The 21894-nt window shown below is 45.1% G+C and overlaps 2 protein-coding genes across 2 annotated transcripts in view; one reads left to right on the plus strand and one right to left on the minus strand.

Moving 5' to 3' along the window:
* Positions 1-21894, minus strand: part of GLB1 (galactosidase beta 1) — a 108025-nt gene that overhangs the window by 16864 nt on the left and 69267 nt on the right. Inside the window, exons 21-26 of the mRNA XM_075055874.1 lie at positions 21666-21741; positions 20048-20146; positions 10103-10264; positions 8117-8210; positions 2287-2374; positions 485-575 (exon numbers count right to left, since the gene is read on the minus strand). The gene's annotated coding sequence lies outside the window, so the exon portion shown is untranslated. The remainder of the gene's footprint in view (positions 1-484; positions 576-2286; positions 2375-8116; positions 8211-10102; positions 10265-20047; positions 20147-21665; positions 21742-21894) is intronic.
* On the plus strand, positions 74-10796 carry CX3CR1 (C-X3-C motif chemokine receptor 1). Its single transcript, XM_075055897.1, has 2 exons — positions 74-147; positions 9180-10796. The coding sequence occupies exon 2, from the start codon at positions 9194-9196 to the stop codon at positions 10256-10258; it is 1065 nt and encodes a 354-aa protein (XP_074911998.1). The 5' UTR covers positions 74-147; positions 9180-9193; the 3' UTR covers positions 10259-10796.

Consider the following 21894-nt stretch of genomic DNA (forward strand, 5'->3'; position numbering starts at 1 on the left):
ATGGTAACCATAAATGAGTACAAACAATGCACATAGCTACAAACAATCATCTGTTTTCACTGTCCCTTCAATAGAAAAATACAGAAGAAATTTGCATGCCACTTAAGAAGGGAAGGCTTGGGAAAAAGAAATACTGAGGAAGAGCAGGTAAGAGAAAACACCGGCAAAATGCTCAGCTATACATATAAAATAAGATACAGAGTGTCACAAGCAACTGTGCAAGCAGAAAGGGCAAACAGGGGAACAAACAGGCTGGAGGAAATACCTGTGAAACAAACTTTCCAAGAAAATCTTGATCCTGGCAATCACCATCCAGTCAGACGAGAACCCCAAACACCCAGTGCCCTGCAGGCAGCTCTTGGGAGGGCACCTGGTCCCTCCCCAGCTCTGCCACTGCCCCCCAGCAGCTGAGTTAAAGTGCTCCCCAGCCTCTGCGAGGACAAAAATAAATACTGCTCTTCAACATGATTTTCACATCACTTACCTAATTTCCCATCCCCTGGTCGGTCCCTCGGGGCGGGACACTGCCTGGAAACCATCTCAGGTTGCAGAGGCTTTGCAGAAGACCCTTGGATCTGGTCATAGGATTGAGAGCACAAAATCAGAACCCAGAGAGTCAGGGATGAAAATTTCAGAACCATTCCAGTGATTTTTTTGAACCTTGATTTTAAGATCCAGGGGAGACACAGGAGTCTGAATCATACTATCAGGTCATATTTCCTAAATGCATGTCATTTCTGAAACCAATATTTAAGGCTCTGACCTCCTTAGGGCCAGATTTCTAAATGTATTCTGACCACCAGAGGCTCAGACCAATGCCTTGGGGGCTTTTTCAGAAGCCCCCCCAGTGCTTAGCTCCCATTTAGAAGAATGATTGGAATGAATGATGGCACCCCAGGAAAAAGCCTTGATATGACTATCTGCATTTTCACTTGCTCAAGAGCCTTGGTCATGTCCTGAAACATGAGCCTATTCCCTGCTCCATTAAGGAGCAGGGGGGACCCCCAGTGTGCAGGCACCAAGTCCCCTGCATGGCCACCCTGTCAGCCTCAGAGGGGCTTGGTCCTCCCCAGAGTCGAGGGAAGGAGCTGAAACCATTGAAACCTTCAGCTTACAGCTTTTGCTATAAATACACCAGCAACTGCAGGGGTAAGCTGCCAGGGGTTTTGCAGGGTTTGCCACGGCCCCAGCAAACCACACACAGCTGCCATGCTGCTGTCCCTCCCAGACGGCTTGCAGCGAGTCTTCCTGGCAGGGTGACAAAAACCAGCAAGTTGGAGGGATGTTGCTGGGGGTAGAATTTGCCCAGGGCATCAGGGTTCAGTCCCCTGTGCCCGCTTTGCTGTAACAGTAGCACAAGCAGCTTGAGTGAGGCCACTGGCCTGGCCAGCTGGACCGTGCACTGACAGAGCAAGAGCAAGATCTTGTTTAATATAATATTCCTGTGGTTGCTCTGAAGTACAGGTGGTGAAGCCCTCGCTGCTGGCAAAGACAGTAGTAAGTCCATGTTTTTGTGTTTTCTTTATAAATCAGAGTACACCTCATTTTGATGCAATGGGTTAAGCTGAAACTTGTGCCCTGGTTATTTGCTGCCCTGCAGTTATCTCCAGGTTAGCATGGAGCATCTTTGAGAAAGCACTTTCCAATGTTATAAGCCTTAGGTGAAGGTGAGAGAGATCCTGGTGGTCTTGGACTCTATATTATCCCCTCCTGCCCTCCATGATCCAAGCCTGATCTTTTCAAATGTATTTTTTTACCCAAAACTATTGGTTTAAGTTTGTAGATTTACATGCTGCTCATCTCCAGCTAGTGGTGTCGGCTTCTAATTTAGTTTGTGATGTTGGTATAAAAACTGTAGAACTGGTTCAGGGAAGGTGCATTTTTTTCATCTCTTTGACCTAAATGCCTTTGTAAAGGGACAAGAGGCCTCTGCAATATTCAGGCTTATATCTATCTTAATCAGCAGTGGTTTGTTCAGTTTCCATTTCTGGGTCCTTTATTTAGGACACCTTAAAAGCATTCATTTTCAGAAAGCCTCAGCATCATGCTTCTGCACCTTGAACTTCACCTTGAGTTGGAAAATCCAATAATGAAGCAGCCCAGATCACTACTTGCTTTTAAAAAACAGGCTCAAAGTCTTGGGGGGAGCGTCCATAAATGAAATCACTCAAATTGATAAGCAATTATTAAGCTTGCAGAATTCTGCTGGGCCACAAAAAAGGTCCAGCTGATCTGAGAATAAATCACAGAAGAAAGAAGAAACACCAAAGAAAGTAATTTCCTCACCTTAAAGTCATCAGGGAAGGACTGGGGGAGCAAGGATGCCTCTGGGATTACACCACACCCACTCAGAAGTGATGGAGGAATGATAAAGCTGGTTAGAAGTAGGGACAACATGCAGGGTTTAACAGAAACAGTACAGACTGGCTGTTTGATAACAACATCCCCATTCCCAAACTGTGCTGCTTCCCTTCCACAGCCATCATATAGCTTCCCATCTAACCCCATCCCAACAGCTGCTCCATGCTCTTCACGAGACCCCACTTCCTTCCAGGGGGTCCCATCCCAGGATTTGGGCTAGCTAGTACAGCTGAAGTACCTTGGGAGAGGACGGTTTGGCTTTTTCAGTCATTTATTACCAAAACAGAGTCATGGTTTTTAAGAGGAGTCTGCCCCAATAGCCCATTTGTTCTGCCTCCCAGGCTGTCAGGGACTGCAGGGTTTTACCCAGTACCCCCCGCTGAGCTCCTCCATTGTGTCTGGCCTAAACCCATTTCCCAGACTGATACCTTCTCTTGACGTGGAGACCCTCAGACATGCAAAAATCTCCTTTTCCTACTTTAAGTTTGTTCCAGTCATCAGCCTTTCACCGTTAAAAATGTGTATCTGATTTCTAGCTTGCATGTTTCTGGTTTGAATTTCCATGCATTGGTTTATGCTATGGCCAATCCCACTAAATTAGCAAGATTATTAACATGAGTAAAAGTGAAATCAAGTGTTATCAAAGTATGCCTACAGCCTCAGTACCAAGCTCTGCAATGGTAAAGTCTTCCCTCTTTTGCTCCTTCCCATTTAGCACCTCTTAAAACACCCGAGGGTTGCATCAGCTTTTCTTACTGGGACATCGGGCTGGGAGCTTGGTTTCAGAGTCTGCCTGTATTGGCAGTCAGGTTTCCTAGTGGATGCGCCCACTCCCGAGACATGGTCTGTGTTGTTTAACTCCCAAGTGTGTCACTTTAGCTACATTAAAGCCAACGTGAATCATCCGAGAAGCCCCAGATTACTCAGATTTGTCTGAATCACTGTCCAACTCTAACTCTTTTATCACTTCCCCCTGCCAGCTCTCATTCCCAATGTGCTTTCAGACCAGTGATGAAAATACTGAAGAGTTTTGGGCTTTCAACTCGTCGCTCCTGCAGACCTCTTACAAGCAATATTCCTAGTTGGGTGAGGCTTCCTCCACAGATGGCTGGCTTTTGAGATCTGACAGCTAACCAGCCCAAATCCCATTGTAATGCTTTGTTCGGTTTGTGTTGCTTTGGGCTGGAGACGTGTGTCAATCAAATATCAGGCACTGCAAGTCAAAGCTCCAACTCTCTTGCACAGTACCCTTTATCAACCTTGCAATCTCATCAGATGTCCAAACTAAAGCTCCTCCTCTATAAAGCCACACAGACTGGCATTAGCTACACTCTCCCCCTTTACTGTTTGAATTTTATTTTGCCCATGTTAAAAGTTAGGTTACACTAGCTGTTTCACCTTGCTTCCTGCTTACAAAGGTCAGCATTGTCAGCTGCTTCCAGCACCTGTAGAGGTGGAACAGGGAGAACCTCTTCCCACTTAATAAAAGACTGAGATTAAAGATTTAAAGTAACTGCATCTACTAAGCTGGGCCTGCTTTTGACCCTGGCTATCTAACACGATCCCGAGCAACTCCAGTGACTGTCCCCTAAGAACAGAGCCACCCTGCTCTGAAAGCTAAGCTAAGTGAATTACAGGAACCAGTTGGGTATCAGACTAGAAATCGAGCCCCATCTCTGGTTAGTGTATTGCCCCTAAGTCTAAGTTTTGTTCTGGGTATCACCCCAACCGTGTGGTTAGAGTTGTCCGCAGCAGTCTGGTGATTGTGTGGTAGCTGCTTGGCGCCAGGCTGCTTAAGAGTGCTATTAAGACTCACATCTCTCCTGATAGTTTCCACCCAGTTCTGGTTAATTCCCTTAAATCTCTTTTTGTATGTGTTAGAAGTGCCACCAGCAGCTACGACATTTCATTTGGAGGTACCCAAGGACATCCCTAAGGCCTTGCCAAGGATCACCGGCTGGCAAGAAGCAGATGGGTGTAGCCACAAGTGCACAAAAGCAATGGTGTTTATATTTGGGTAGGGTGGTGGCAGCTCAGATCTAAGGGTGAGAAAGGCATATGCGCCTGTAGGGTTTCACAGGGGTTCCTACAAAGCTGCCAGCTTCCCTGGGCCAGCTGAATCGTCGACATGCAGCTCTGGCCCATTCAGCATACACTGAAAACATGCTTTGCTTGCATGAGAAAAGCGTCTAAGTCAGCCTCACCCAGAAATGCTGACTAAGGTGTGAAAATCTTTCTGAGGCTCAAATACTTTTATCAGCGTATTGTGCAAATCTGAAGTGTGACCCTCTGGCAGAGGTCTGGGTTTGGTTATGTTTTTTAACTTCTTTTCATTCGGTGACAGCAGAGGCATCACGGAGAGGCGAAGCGCTTGCAGACCCCTCTTCTTGGCAGTAAAGCTTGTAACGTGGCACTTGGCTGAAGTACCAGGGGTGATAACTGGAAAGATCAGATGCATGAACAGGATTTGGCTCTTGTGTTACCCAGCCTGATGCCAGTGCTGTTTGAAGGTTGAAATGCAACTTCTGTTGCTTAGAGGAGTTTGTGGATCTCTCATAATTTCACTTCCCTATGTATTACATATAGTGCACATGGTTGCCGGGAATAGCCGGGTTGAGAAACAGGGGTTTTGGTCCTGCAGACTCTTGTCTTTGAGATAGCTATAAATGTGATTAAGAGCAGAAGTGTTTGTGGGGAGTAGGGTGTAAAATGGCTGGGGAAATCTGGAGAGAGAGCAAAGTGGTTGAAGCAGTTCCATGAGAAGCAGAAGTGAATCTACTATTTCCTGTAGTCATCAAGGGAAAATGTCTGGTGGAGGGACCTCACAGCCCTGCAGTCCTTCTTCAGTGTCCTCTATGTTCTTCAGTTCACTTTGTCCCTTAGGTGAACATTTGTCATAAGCACAAGAGAGCAAACTGGGTTGAAACTGACAGTGAGAAGACTATAGCATGCACTGCAGTGGGCTTTGTGAGGCTGACAGAGAATACCTGGCAGGGAAGGATGGAGGATGGGCAGAGCTAAGTTTCCTCACTTTAGGGTGCAAGAAAAATTCATCACGTTAGGCCTGCATGGCATGGGCTGGGGTTTGGGAGCGCGTTGGAGTTTGCAGCCCACCTGTTGAGTAACGTCAGCTTAAACTGAGCAAATTGGTATCAGAGGAGCTAAATATTCAAAAAGAACTGACAGCATTGCATATGCAGGATGTGTGGTGGTGGGAGGATAAGAGTGTGTGGCTGGTCATACACAAAATCCAGGAGCTAGAGAGTGAACAAGCCACAGATTGTGCCAGCAGTTTCAGATGTCAGTGTCATTTTGGTAAGTGCAGTTTTCACTTGCCCCTGGATGTGCTATGCAGCTACTTGTCCTTCCCGTTGGTGTGGGTACATGGGCTTTGCAACCACCTATCCAAGAGTAAAGGAAATTATTTGCTACTGTAGAAATAAACGATCCCCATCAGTGAGCTAGAGGAGATTACCTGACTGAAAAGGTACTTCAGGAAAAATACCAACCCAAGTGATGTTCCTCTTTACTTCAATAAGGGCAGGAGTTCATCCTGCACCTCCACGTAAATGTGCTCCTGTAAAGAAGGTGGCCATTCCCACACCCAGCTTTCTCTCCAGGCAATGCCAGTGGGTACAGCCTGTGCAGAAGTCTGCCAGACCTGAGGGCTACCCTGTGGTGGGAGCCGAATTTCCTTACAGGTGTGAAATCCTCCCTGCACCCAACAGAGTGCAATGGCTTGTATGGACACATATGGAAACTCTCCAGAGGAACAAGCTGCCTTTCTAGACATGAATTAAGGAAGCAAGCATGGGAAGGACCAGCACAGCTAGAGGCTCTCAGAGAGTAGAGTAAACTTTGCAAAGACAACGTGGCCTCTGTCCAGCTTTGTCGCAGAGTCACAAAGTTAGGACGGGACTTCTGGAGGTCTCTTGTCCAAAATCATGCTCAGAGCAGGGCCAGCCAAGTTTCAAGTACCTCCAGGGACAGAGATCCACAACCTCCCTGAAGCTCTGTCCTGGTGTTTGACCACCCTAAAGGTGAAATTTTTTTTCCATATAGTGAGTAAAAATTTCCCATGGCCATTGCCTCTTATTCCTGAGGAAAGTTCTCTGCTTCACCTTTACACCTTCTCACTAGATCTCCCTTGAGAAGTTTCTTGTCGAGGGTGATCAAACCCCGTTCTCAGCATCTTCTCATACACCAGGAGCTCCAGCTCCAAACATTTTGGTAGCCCTCAGCTACTGTACACACCAGTGCTTCAGTGAAGAACCAGCTGTGGAGCACATCAACCCGCAGAGTAAGATGGAGGCTCTGGCACTGTGCAGATGGGTGCAGTAACAGCTCAGTCCAAGTAGCTGGGTGGGCTGGCGTAGCAACTCATATTCAGCCCAAGAGACTTGGCATACCCCAACACTTCTTTTCATTTTAAAGGCACCTGTTGTGTACATTTAGGTGCAGAAGAAGAGAAAGAAAACATCAGAATGGGAAGGCAGACAGTGATGGGCTATTGGGATTATGTACGATGTCTCCGGCTCATTTCTGTATCCCTCAACAGGGTAAATAAAGTAGGCTGGACAGACACATGAAGAGGGGAGGAACCTGTCACATATCTCTGTAGGCAACTCTAATTAGTTATCTCACCAGTGGAAAATCAGTATCTTGTTTGCAATTGCTGTCTGCTTCTGCCCTAGCACATAGGCATTTCCTATTCGTCCCCTTTAATTCTGCTGATGTCAGATTCAACATTAATTCTCCAGAACCTGGAGAATTAAACCGGGCTGCATGCAAGGGGCTGGACAGACTCTGCAGGCAGACTCAGCTCCCAGTTCAAATGGAAAGGCATTGCAAGAGCCACTCAGCCCATGGGTGTGCCTGCCTGCTGCAAACAGCCTTCCCTGCACCGTGCCTATGCCCTGAAACTACCAGCGCTGAGACAGCCCTTCTTCTAGCCCACTTTTCCTGTGCAAAACCACAAAGATTGTTTTCTAATGACTATGGGCACTTATCATTTAAATGTTTTGGGGACAGCTAGGCTTTGAACTTTCAGAATAAGAAGATATTTTAAAACGGAGAGCCTGCATTGCCAACTAGCAAAAAAACCCTCTTTGAGAAATGGCTACAAAATAAGAGGCCAGAACTTCTCGGCCCACACCACAAACGGCACTCTGGCAATGAGGCATTAAGAGAAAATGTCAATCTGGTCACAGCAGCCACCTACTGGGTCGTTTGTTGTAGTCACCACTACGTCATATGAAACCTCTTGGGCAAGGACTGTCTCACACCTCAGGACATCTTTATTTCATGTTTAATCTTGTAAGGCTTATTTAAACAGAGGCTATAAAAAATACTGCTATCAGTGAAATGTGGACACGTAGGCTGGGATTCCAGCTGCTTTGCTCAAAGCAGCAGGATGGGAGTAATTATACACCATCAGTGTCGACCACTGAGTAATGTGCCCATGCTCTCCTTACAGTCAAAAGGAGTTTCACCAACGCTGTCAGCAGAGCCTGGAAAGTAGTCTGTCTTGTCTTTAAAGCAGAGTTGGCCTGACCTCTGTTGGATCGGATGCACTGCTCTTCATCAGCTGTATTGCCTACATCTCCCACTAACAGGAGATGTAAACATCTGTATTAGAGATAGCTTATGGTCACTGAACTAAGTCCCTTCTTTACGGTCAACAGGGGTTCCTGTAAGAAGATGGCGACACTGTGACCAGGTGGTAGTTATTAGTTGCAGTTTTGTTATCACTGACCTTTCCTTTCAGTCTCCGCTTTAACAGGCTGGTTTGGCTGTGTTGTCATCTCCCCGGGCTTCTGCAGTGTATCACACTCAATCTCCTTCATTTCCTGCAGCAAGGGCAAGTAACGGATATGTACAAGCTCTTTACCCCAGCCAGGGAGCAGACCAAATGCAGTAACATCTGCACCCCTCTAGGATTTTTGGTTCCCTGCAAAAAGAAATCTTTGCAGAGACTTGACCACCACATCCCAAGGGAGCGCAGAGGAACTGACGGGTGCGCCAAGTTATTAGATGTGCAGACCAGCGAGCCCAGAGGTCACACACCTGCACCCCATACTCTCTTTGGTTGCAGCCTCCAAGCTAACAAGCCCTGCCTCCAACCTGACTACCTCACAGCCAAGGCAGGAGCAGTCATGAGACACTTTGGCGCTTGAGGAAAAGGGTTAATATAGTTTCTCTTCTTTTGACCATTCTAAAAAAAAAAAACCTCATCAAAGATACACTTGCTCCCAAGGGATGTCCCAGTGCAAACTTTGCTCCTCCCACATCAGCAAGCATCGGCTCAGATCTGACCAAACTGGGCATCTTACTGCATTTCCACCCCAGGGTTAACATGTGGGGTGAGACTGGGCTCTTGGTGGTGTCGACAGGCACCGCATGCTGATCAACAGCTACATGTACGGTATCGTTTCCTGCTGAGCACTGCCCAATAGACTGGGAGAGTGCCTGCATTTCTCACACTGTGATGCACCACCTGCAGAGCTCAGTTAGTCAGATATCAGTTCGCTGCTGCTTCTGCTGCTCTTCCAATGAGCAGGGGCTTATTCAACAGCCCTTGAAATTCTCATTTATTTTTTCTTATCCTAAAGAGCTAATTTGCAGTGAAGCACAGGTAACAGCGGAGTCTGGGCTGTTGTTAGTAACTACCATCACCTCTGTAGTAATACCACTCTTACTAACCCGACAGTGGCAAAATCCTAAAGCGTGCGTGTTGATGAGGTCTCAGTTTTTTACCATAGCAGATACTTCCTCTCTCTCTAACATTCTTCTCTTTTCCCTTTTCATGTTGCCTCTAGCCAGAAAATTCAGCATGACGGAAGCATTCACAGAAACGACAGCTGAATACGCTTATGACGAACATGCTTTTTCCTGCAATAAGACTGACATCCAAGAATTTGGGAAAATATTTCTGCCAATATTTTACATTGCAGTGTTTGCTCTTGGCCTCACAGGGAATCTAATGGTGGTTTTTGCTATTGTGAAAGAAGGCAGTAAAAAAAGCATCACTGACATCTATCTCCTGAACTTGGCTATCTCGGACCTTCTCTTCGTGATCTCCCTCCCCTTCTGGGCTTCCAACACGGTCCGCGGATGGACCCTTGGGACTATTCCATGCACAGCTGTTTCCTCTCTGTATTACATTGGTTTCTTTGGGGGCATGTTCTTTATCACTGTTATCAGTATTGACAGATACTTGGCCATTGTCCAGGCAACATATTCTCTGAAATCCAGAACAGTGAAACATGGCTTTCTTATAACCTGCGGAGTATGGGCAATAGCGGTTTTAGTTTCAGTGCCACATTTTGTGTTCTCCCAGCTGGTAGAAAATGACTGCATTTCTGTCTTCCCCCAGTTGCTAGAGAACATCTGGCCAGTGTTCTGCAATGTGGAGCTGAACACCATCGGCTTTTTCATCCCAGTCTGTATCATATGCTATTGCTACTGTGGGATTGTCAAAACCCTGCTGACCTGCAAAAATCAGAAAAAAACACGAGCCATAAAACTGATCTTGGTTGTGGTGGTCGTGTTTTTTCTGTTTTGGTCCCCCTACAATGTACTGATTTTTCTAGAGACTTTAAGGCACTATGAGTTATTCACAAGTTGCAACCAAATTAAATCATTGGACTATGCGATGCACCTGACCGAAACCATTGCATTTAGTCACTGTTGTCTCAATCCTCTTATCTATGCCTTTGCTGGGGAAAAATTCAGGAAATACCTTTATCATCTCTGCTTAAAGTACTGTCCATTCCTGTGTTTCTGTGGTCCCTGCAGTCGCTACCAGGTCACCTATTCAGCTAGCTATGTAGAAAGCGTTGTGAACAGCAACATAACCCTCAATACCAGTGACCAGGATGCCTCCGTCTTCGTCTAAAAGGCTCTGTGAAGAAGAAATGTATGTAAATATGTCTTCCGCAGCGCTAGCCACCACGCAGATTGCCATTACCCATATGAAGAGACTTAATGGCTGCACCAAATTACTGACATGCCTCTTGTTAAGCATTAAAATATTCTAAAATAGTAAAGATTTTAAAAACAAAAGCAGTAAAATACGTCAAGGCTGAACATGGAATTGAATCAAGAGAGAGGAAGAGGGAAAGTAGAAGCAAAAGCAGCATTCTGTGCCTACAACAGGAGATGGTGAAGAATTTAAGGATAGGGAAGCTGTTAAACAGCTTCTTCATTGAAACTTGCGCATGTGTCAGTGTATGCACGTGTGGTACAAACGTATATAGATGTAACCTCATTTTTTAAGGGAATAGAGATCTCTTCAATGAATGATAGCTGACCATTAGCAAAGGGGAATATTTTTGATAGTAACGGGGTATATTTTTGATTATATATATCCATACGGAAGTGATTTTTGGGGTTATTGATTGCAACAAATGTTTTACCTGTGGTTTCATACCTAATAAAATCCTACTGTTTAAAAAAAAAAAAGTTATTTCTGAATACGTGTTCAGTGCCAACAATGCACTCAATGTTTACAGCATGCAATAATCAGAGCAAGGACCGTCCTTAAGGATTTGGGACCTGACCTGGAGCTGATCCAAGCCAGCAGGCATATCTCCTGATTTCCATGGGCTGTGGCCTGAGCCAAAGGCCAGAGTTTGGTCGAGCCCTTCACCCAGCACATCCCCAAGTGCTCTGCTGAGCGAGGGGCTGCCAGCTTGATCAATAGACATCAGCACACACTGGGACAACGGGAACTGGAGGCATAGGTTTGGGTATCATTGTGCTTGGTCCAAATATGGCATGATCAAGCTGTGAATTGCTTGCAAAGCTTACTAAGTACATGCTTCACACAAGTGCTCTGCTTGCCACACACTCTAAACACCGACTGAGTCTATACCATCACAGGCAACGGCTTTTGGGACAAAATAACCACTTGTCCATGCAGTTTATCATAACCTTCCTCAACTTTTGTGGCCTTCCCTACCACAGCTGATTTCCCCAGGGAAACCTGCAGCTGTACCCAGATTTCATGTGTCCCAAAGGACACATTTACCATGTGTACATCACAGCCTCCAAATACCCTTTTTTCTCTTGCAGTGACAATGCATTGGGGGTGGAAAATGTCAATCAGATAACTGAGAGTCCTTCCCCAGGGGCCTCCCTGGGAAGCTCCTGCCATCATCTGCTGCAAAAGCAAAGGAAATTTTTGTTGGCACTGTGGACTGTAGTTAGGTGAATGGAAAAAGGACTGTTGCCATCTATGAAGCTGAGATCACCTTACAAGGAAAAATCAAGGACCAGTCTTACAAAACGAGTCCATGCCAGTGGGAGCCTATTTCTATACACTGATGGAACTGGCAATATGTCAAATCTGAAGAAATGCTCTCACTTTCCAGCTAACACAAAAGAGTTGTTCTAGAGTATCAGTGGGAGGAGTAGGCCCTTTCTTTGTGGACCTTAGTATCACCCTGTTTCTAAGAGAGCTTGGAGGAGAGCTACTGAACATTCAGCACACTCTACAGTATAAAAGCCCCTTTCCATAAAATGCCTTGTATTAGGTGTACATGCTCAACTTTAAAAATTTCAGCTAGAAGTGGACTTCCAGACTCCAGACTTACTGTCTAAGATTAAATGTAGCATGGATGTCACTTGAAATTACTTTTCAAAATGCAGTCTGCCTAAGCAAGTGAGATAAGACAAATCTCTCTGTCCCCACCCCCAAGCAAGTGGTATTTTTAAGAAATGGTATTTTTACAATATCTTTTTAAAGAAATGCTAAGATGTGCAGAAAGAAAGAGGAAGGTATTCTGAGACTAAACAGCAGTCATCTGTATGAAATAAGTCTGAAGAGGGTGGAATGCCAGGCTGAGCAATGTGATCTCACTTTGGTTTATTTAACTTCCTTTTATTTTTCAGACAATGGTGAGTTACTGAGTGGGAAGAGTAAAAGGCACCTTTAAATAGGATCCATGTGCTGTCTCCAGAATGAAAGGTGCAAGCCCAGAGCTTTCTGCCAGCTCTCTAGGAAAGGAGAGCATTTTCCTGCCTCGCCCCAGTGGTTTCCCAGGAAACCCATCCATCACCAGCACAATGGACCACAGCACAAATGCCTTCCAGATGCATCTCTGCTGACAGTGCAGACTTGCTACTCTGGGTCAAACTGCCTTGAAAGGTCTGGGTCCTCTGCAAGCTGCAAGGTATGAAACTGCATCTACAAAAATCCTTCAATTCCAAGTCAAGGGCCCCTCCTGACAACATACACTACTTCTGTCGTCTTTGCCACACAGTGCAATGGAAGACTTCCAAGGACTGTCAGCATAATATTGTCAATTTTTATGCCATGTATTTGCAAGTTATTATATAGAATTTGCTATTTGCGTGCAAGGTCTTATTGCTCAATATTTGAGCATTTGTATGAAATTAAAAGCTTCAGGGGGGGTTCTGCAACAAATCGCTAGTTTATGCAGATGCCTCCTCATAGCTGAAGTGGTAAATCTTTGAAAACCGAAATCAACATTTTCATTTTGTTTGCATTAGCAGGAAGAATTCTGTTGTAATTGTCCCTTTAAAAACTTCAGATTTCATGGAACATACTAGTGCCCTGAGGGCAACCAGTAAAAAACTTTACCAGGACTGGGTCCAGCTGCAGCTGAGATGGGCATTGCTGCTCCTTGCTGTACTGCACCATGCCAGCATGCACGGGGAACTGCAGCCCCGCAGCTCCTGCCCACACCAAGCCTCTGTTGTGATCTGTGACAGCTAATATTGTGTAGTTTCCTGGGTTTCTGCTAATTTTATACATTACACTCCTTGACGTATTCTTTGTGCTATTCAAGCTTGACTGAAAGCCCACTGATGTCTCTCCAAATACCTCCACTGGACTTCCAGTTAATTGTAGCCTTTATTTAAAGATACTACTTCTCTTTCAAAACCTCTGCCACAGGAAACTGGTGCTTTCTAACTGCCCAGCTAGTTTACAACATAACCTTTTCTATGTACAGAACTAATGCTGCATATATCCTTAGGCTGGATCAACATATCCCTGAGGACCAGCAACATCCGGTCCCTACCCAGTACACATGAGAAAGTAAACCTATCTCTCAGTATGGGATAAAACCTTTTCATCTGCCATAAATTAAGGATAGACTCTTGCTTGCTTAGAAAGTCACAATTTACACATGAAAATGCATACACACACAGAGTCATTCTATCTATCTATTGAATAGTATTTGGTTGTGCAAAAAGGAGGTCAGGAAATCCCTGGGTTTGGTGGGGGGATTGGGCTTTGGGGTTTTGAGCAGTGGTGAGCTATCTCTGCATCTTATTTTTTCATCATGATCAACTTTTTTCCTGTTTGAGAATCACACTGACACTTCACATAAATCTCTTCCCAGCTGGGTTGCAGTTTGAGGAACTAGTAAAACCTAGATCCAAATTTTCTCAGCAGGTTCCCAACTATATAGAGTTGTAGTTGTACAGAGTGCCGCGCTTTCCCGTCGCGACAATCTAGAAGAAACGACGCATCGCCAGGGTCTCGCCCTGGGGAGAAACGGACCGACACAGATACTGTGGATCAAGCGATTTCTCCATTTAATTGCTGCGTAACACTTGGTTATATACCATAGCCATGCGCAAGCCATCTACTGATTGGTTAACATGTGCTGTCCACGCGCCTAAAGCAATAGTTTGATTGGATAAGGTCTTCTGATCACGCGAACGATTCCTCCTGTCTTTGTCTTGCCAGGTGTCCTGCTTTTGTAGGCCCATCTTGCTTAGCTTTTTGTGCCTGTTTCATCAAACTTTGTAGCAACAGTTAGCCTTCGCTGCGTCCTTGAGGCCTGCTGCTTGCAGGTGCCTCTGGCTCAGATTGAACAGCCCCATTGTGTCTCTTGTTCGCTATGTATCTATTTTTCTAATTATCCCACACAGAGATGTACAGAGCTACACGATTCTGATGACAAGGTGGAGTGCTTATGGGTAAGGATGAGAGGGGAGGCCAACAAGGCAGCTATTATGCTGGGAGTCTGTTATAGACCACCCAACCAGGTTGAAGAGACAGATGAATCATTCTACAAGCAGCTGGCAGTAGTCTCAGAATCATGTGCCCTTGTTCTCATGGGGGATTTTAACTTTCCAGACGTCTGCTGGAAATACAACACAGCAGAGAGTAAGCAGTCTAGGAGGTTCCTGGAGTGTGTGGAAGATAACTTCCTGACACAGCTGGCAGGTGAGCCTACCAGGGGAGGGGCCTTGCTAGATCTACTGTTTAGCAACAGGGAACGACTGGTGGGAGGTGTGATGGTCGGAGGCCATCTTGGGCTTAGTGACCATGAAATGATAGAATTCTCAATTCTTGGTGAGGCAAGGAAGGTGGTCAGCAAAACCACCACTATGGACTTCCGGAGGGCAAACTTTGGCCTTTTCAGGACACTGGTTGAAAGAGTCCCTTGGGAGACAGTCCTGAAGGGCAAAGGGGTCCAGGAAGGATGGGCATTCTTTAAGAAGGAAATCTTAATGGCTCAGGACCAGGCTATTCCAACGCGCCGCAAGTTGAACTGCCGAGGAAAACGACCGGCCTGACTGAACAGGGAGCTTTTGCTAGGAGTCAAGAAAAAAAGGAGAGTTTATCATCTCTGGAAGAAAGGGCGGGCAACTTGGGAGGAGTACAGGGATCTTGTTAGGTCATGCAGAGAGGAAATTAGGAAGGCAAAAGCTCAGCTAGAACTCAATCTGGCCACTGTTGTAAGAGACAACAGAAAATGTTTTTACAAATATGTTAACCGTAAAAAGAGAGCCAAGGAGAATATCTATCCTTTAATGGATACAGAAGGGAACGTAGCCACCAGAGATGAGGAAAAGGCCAAGGTACATAATGCCTTCTTTGCCTCAGTCTTTAATAGTGAGACCAGGTATCCTCAGGGAGCTACGCCCCATGAGCTGGAAGGTAAGAATGAAGAGCAGTATATACCGCCCATAATCCAGGAGGAAATAGTTAGTGACCTACTACACCATCTGGACACTAACAAATCTATCGGACCAGATGGGATCCATCCAAGAGTACTGAGGGAACTGGCGGAGGTGCTTGCCAAGCCACTCTCCATCATCTATCAGCAATCCTGGTCAACAGGGGAGGTCCCAGAGGACTGGAGGCTTGCCAGCGTGATGCCCATTTACAAGAAGGGTTGGAGGGAGGATCCAAGGAACTACGGGCCTGTCAGCCTGACCTCGGTACCGGGGAAGATTATGGAACGTTTTGGCTTGAGAGCACTCACGTGGCGAGTCCAGGACAAGCAGGGGATCAGGCCCAGTCAGCATGGGTTCATGAAAGGCAGGTCCTGCTTGACCAACCTGATCTCCTTCTATGACCAGGTGACTCACCTAGTGGATGAGGGAAAGGCTGTGGATGTTATCTACCTGGACTTCAGCAAGGTCTTTGACACTGTCTTTCATGGCATACTCCTTGAGAAGCTGGTGTCTCATGGCTTGGACAAGTGTACTCTTTGCTGGGTGAAAAACTGGCTGGATGGCCGAGCCCAGAGGGTTGTGGTGAATGGGGTTAAATCCAGTTGTTGGGGGGTCACAAGTGATGTTCCCCAGGGCTCGGTGCTGGGGCTGGTTCTGTTTAATATCTTTTTCAATAATTTGGATGAGGGGATTGAGTGCACCCTCAGCAAGTTTGCAGACGACACCAAGTTTGGAGGCAGGGTCGACCTGCTTGAGGGTGGGAAGGCTCTACAGAGAGATCTGGACAGTCTGGATCGATGGTCTGAGGCCAATTGCATGAGGTTCAACAAGGCCAAGTGCCAGGTCCTGCACTTGGGTCACAACAACCCCATGCAGCGCTACAGGCTTGGGGAAGAGTGGCTGGAAAGCCGCCCAGCAAAGACCTGGGGGTGCTGGTTGACAGCCTGCTGAATATGAGCCAGCAGCGTGCCCAGGTGGCCAAGAAGGCCAATGGCATCCTGGCCTGTATCAGAAATAGTGTGGCCAGCAGGAGCAGGGAGGTGATTGTTCCCCTGTACTCCGCACTGGTGAGGCCGCACCTCGAGTACTGTGTTCAGTTTTGGCCCCTCACTACAGGAAAGACATTGAGGTGTTGGAGCATGTCCAGAGGAGGGCAACCAAGTTGATGGGGGGCCTGGAGCACAAGTCTTATGAGGGGAGGCTGAGGGAGCTGGGGCTGTTTAGTCTGGAGAAAAGGAGGCTGAGGGGAGATCTTATCGCTCTCTACAACTACCTGAAAGGAGGTTGTAGTGAGGTGGGTGCTGGTCTCTTCTGTTAGGTGGCTGGAGATAGGACGAGAAGAAATGGCCTCAAGTTGAGGCAAGGGAGGTTTAGGTTGGATATTAGCAAAAAATTCCTTACTGGGAGGTTTGTCAGGTATTGGAACAGGCTGCCCAGGGAAGTGGTTGACTCACCATCCCTGGAGGTATTCAAAAAGCATGTAGACAAGGCACTTCAGAACATGGTTTAGTGGGCATGGTTGATGGTTGGACCTGGAGGTCTTTTCCAACCTAAATGATTCTATGATTCTATGATTCTATACTTCATTTTCTACTCACAAATAGAATGAACAAGACACATATTTAGCCAAACTGCTTGCAGTGAGATACATGGACATCAGTATCTTTTTTAGGTGACGCCACGAATTCCCCTCGTTCAAATATCACATCACAGTCCTAAAACCACAGGATTTATGTTTCGTTATTTTTAAGCCAAGCATAACCGCTTTGAATTCTTTTCATTGACCTCTTGGGGTTTTTAACTTGTACAAAAAACTTAGAAATGCAGCCAGTCAGAGCATCACAATCACAAGATTTACTGTTTCCACTTCAGTTTCTTAACTCTGTAAGAGACACAGAACTCTAATGAAAACCTGTGACTTCTAGAGTTATCATTCTGAAATTCAAATCCAGTAATCAAAGCTAAAATTGAGAACAATTTATAACTATTAAAGGATGGCTTCTGACACTCGTCACATACATACAGCTTCTGCTGAAGTTGGTAATAATTCTGCTGCCATTGTTAATAAGAACTTCCTAATTTACTTGGTAACTGCTGTAAGAGCTTGGTTTTCAACATATACACACCCAAACCTCAAGACCTGGGTTTTGCAGTGTCAGTGTTAACACATTGTTTTCAATGCGGAAAAAAATATCCACCAACTGCTGCTGTATAATTTTGTTTGTTACACTAATATTCAATACACAAATATCAATAGTTAATATATTGTATTTGCCATTCCTCTCCCTAAAGAAATACTGTAAATAGCTCCCTATTGAACATGGGGAAAATTATTTGCTTGTGAAGAACAATTTGCATTTACCAATTTTCCAGCTGTGATTCTTCAATCAGCAGGAAGCAGAACATTTTATCACTGAAGGCAGATGTTAGTGAAAGGGATAGAGAATGCAAGCAATGACTCTGGCACAGCTTTTTCACTATACAGGGGATATTATCCACTTGCCAACTGCAGCTGTAACTGGAACAGTCTGTTTTCCACCCCACTCAGATTTTAAGTCTCTAATAAGTTACACACTCCACTTTCAGCTGCAGCCCAACAGTCCAGCTACATATAGGTCCATATGCTGGGATAATACAGGCAACTGAAAGAAGCTGCATTTCTCCCACAAGAAGTTTGCATTTAGCCCATAAATGCTACATTTGTTACATTAAAATTAAACCCAGCAGCACCATGAAACAAAGAAAGGGCAGCACAGTTTGCAATGGCCATGATTTGCTGGGCACATAAGAAGACACCAACAAAGCTGAGGAAGCAGATGGCTCCGTGCATCTGCTGACAAGACAGTTCCCTCTAGTGCCAGACATGCACTGCTATTTCTACGTGCAATTTCCTATGCACTTTACCAGCACAGTTCCTTACATATAAAAACTGCTTGAAACCTTGAGCTGCAGCTTCAATTATTTTTCCAGCCTCCAACCAGGTAGGAGCAAACTAGAAGGAAACAGTACATGTAAGAGGCACCTGGAGCAGGTTGTTGTACCACCTTTGTCCGCAGCCCTTCATCAGCCCCTTTGCCCCTGGCAACTGCTGAGCAATATAGGCCCCAACTTGGCCACAGCAGGAGCACATGGCAATGGGGAACATTTCCCACTGGAAGGGCCTCAAGCAATAGCGCTAATGGCCTAAAAACACTCAGGGATAGGGAACTGCGTAAGCGTGCACAGGAATGGCTTTTTCAGCACTTCCTAGGGACATCTCGCTAGACCTGGTACAGATGAAGGACCTTGAGCAGCACATGTTCTTTGCCCTAGAAGGAAGGCATCTGAGGAGGCTCAAAGCTGGGTTTCTCTGTTTTGCAAATAGCAGTATTATTGCTGACTAAAATTTGACCGGGTCATAACCCCCGAGTGGTTTCAGAGACCCTCTCCAGCAAGTCTTTGATTTATTGTAGCCCCTTTCCCCCATGGGGTCCTATCTTAGGAAAATGCTATCCTCGTACTGCTGTCAGCTGATTTTTTCTAAGTGAGTCCACATTTGAGTCATTAAGGCTCACCACAACTTAGTCTCTTGTTCTGTTCCTTCTTCTTGGTGCCATTGCTGGTCCCTGCTCTCCAGATCCTCCTGGTAGCTCAGGTTTCAAGACACTACAGTGCAAGGGATACACAAAATACAAGCTACCACAAAGACAACACGGAATGCACAGGCCAGCATTTACAGATAAGTCAGATGCAGAAAAGGCAACTATAGGCAGTGGTATACATCTTTTTACACAAGGCTAACAGCACTTGGAGCCAAGTATTTCCAGAGTCACCATAATCTCTCACTATCCCTGTAATCACCCTTGCTTATGCAGGACCCTCTGTCCTAAGCTCGTTCCATCTTTTCTTCTGCCCATCTTTAGTGTCAATCCTTTCTTTGCATTTCCACCAGAGGGTGGCATTATTAAACATTATCAGACTTAAAAGTCATTCATGGTAAAGGAGAACGCCCCAGTCTAGCAACTAGAGTCACTGATGAACAAGTCCAGAGTGTGAAAAATATATTTATGAAAAGGAAGAAAAAATTAGTCACTACATTCTGCAGCTGGAAGAAACATCAATTTCTTCGAGTACTTTTTTAATTTGCTTGTTATTGAGCAAATGAGAGCCTGTGGATGTTAAATTAACTACAAGCCATTTCACCAATGATTCACAGAACAAATTGGAATATCTCATGAATCACGAAGATGAGAGACAGGTTCCAATGAAAACCTGTTATTGTTGCTATCACAGTTTTATTTCAGTGCACGAAGTGGTTTTCCCTGCTACTAAAACTGAACTGAATATTATGTAAGTTGGCTGAACAGCTTGTCTTGAAGAGGACTTGCAGTGAAACAGCTTTTGCTGTGTGATGGCAGTGTGCTTGGGTCTTAGCAAACATAGAAAGAAGATTAGTAATTGATAGGCACAAGTATTGGCCCTTTCTGTCTTGATCTGCTGCAAATACTTTGTTTTTTCTAACTAGCTTCCTTTATGTTACAACCGCCATGTGAGGAATGTGGCAGGACAGACTGCAAAGATAAGTGTTGTGTAGATGTTTAGGATAAGGCCAGTTATTTAATAAGCTTTTTAAGACTACCAACAACTACAGTGTTTGAGACTTGCAGGCACTACCGCAAAGCAAACAGAAACCAAAGCCTTTATGCCAGAATGCCATCACTCCTCTGTACCTAAACTCATAGCAATAAACATCAAACAAACTGACCTGAGGAGACCTCTGCTATTCACCACTGCCTTGCCTTTTTTTTTTTCTTCAGAGAGACCAGCCTTTAATGGGAACATCATAGTGATGGTTAGGTGACAGCTGGGAAATTTAAAAAAAGAAAAATTATATCTCAGGTATCAACTGCTCCTCAGAGTGCCAACAGCCCAAATTTGTCATCTTCCTGTAGAAACAGCTTGGGAACATTTGATAGATTACTGAACAAGACAAAGAAAGATCGTCATGGTGTCATTTCACATTTAAGAAGAATACAAGTCATGGTGTTTGCATCAGTGATTTTTATTTTAAGTAAAATTCAGCATACAAAACAACTGTTTCTGTCATGTTTGAGGTTTCAGTTCTTTTTTTATGAGGAGTTCTGAATTTAGCAGCTTTGCAAGCACAGCACATGGAAAGAAAGCAAATTAGGCTGAGGAAAATGATGGCCAGTATCATTCACAGAATCACCAGTGGATACAAACAGCTGAATGCACAGGACTGGACCACTGAAAGAAAAAAGAGATGTGAGGAATTGCAACTCACAGCGTTGAGCAAGGAAAACATGTTTTGGGCTTAAATCTTTTGCTCGTCAGCACAAACAGCTGTCTTAGCCAAAGGGAATTCGTACATTCAAAAAGATTGAAGTAAACTATGATTGAATCACCCGGGACAACAGCATAGACAGTGGTTGTCTCTAAAGCTAGGAAATTAATTCACTTTCCTTTTTTAGTTCTCTGTCAGATGGTTGCAGTTTTAGTCATGCACAGGAAATTTGGAATAAATTGAAAATTACAAGGAAAGGAACAGCACAAGAAACAGGTGGCACAAGCACTTTGCTAACAAGCAAGGATAGGAACTACAGATGTGCAAAGTGCAATTCAAAATTCATTTGAACTGCAAAAGAACAACTGCACAAGGCCTGACCAAGCAAGAAGGGGTTGGAGAGGATTGTTTGTTGAGAAATGTAATCGTTTGTCCAGCTTTGGCAGCCTGGATCCTGCACTGATCCACACAATCAGTCAAAAAACTGATTTTTGCAATAGTTGGCTATCCTTAGTTACTGTCAGCTGCCTCTCTCCTGAGACAGTTTCTTCCAGATGATGACTTCTCTAATAAACACTTCTGAATCATCTATCCACGGCCAACACTGGTATCAGAGGGAATGGATGGTGTACTGGCATATCAGTGGTGAGTATCTCACAGCCTAGCTAGCGGGTTAGATAAACGTCTTATGTCCGGTCATTCCTTGGGCAAGACTCTTATGCATCCCATAAAATGACAAGTTAATGGTAAGGCTTCCTGTAAAAGGTGGGAGTGGCTGAAATAATCTTTTGGTGAGAAGCAAGGTTTTCACGGTTTGGGTTGTTCTGCTTTTTGCTTTTATTAAGTTCCTTTCTGTTAGTTTTAATGCACCGCCCCCCCTCCTCCCCCCAATCTTATATAAAACATTAATCTCCTCTCAGTCAGGCTAATCAGGTTTGGTCCACCTCTCTGCACTCTCGTGATTTATTTGGTCAGTGCCACATACCTGATACCACCTAGTAAAGAGGTAAGATTTTTCTTCTGCCCTTCCCCTACCAACCTGTTAGTTTTACAGCAACAAGTCACTGAGATCCCTTACCCCTTTCCTCTTAACCTCGCAGTCTCCTGCCATCCCTCTTTTGTCAGTCTTTGCCAGGTTCTTCTCCAAGGAAGAGCTGAAAAAAAGATACACTGCCATGTTAGAAGGGGACCTCAGAGCTCCCCTACTATGGACTACAGTTATACTTAGCCCCTTTCATTCTTCTATCTCTCCAAGCCCTTGCAGGACCTTTACTCACAACACCTGTCATCCATTTTCTGCAACATCT

The sequence above is a fragment of the Buteo buteo genome, chromosome 2 (genome assembly GCF_964188355.1).
Source record: "Buteo buteo chromosome 2, bButBut1.hap1.1, whole genome shotgun sequence".
Lineage (NCBI taxonomy): Eukaryota > Metazoa > Chordata > Aves > Accipitriformes > Accipitridae > Buteo > Buteo buteo.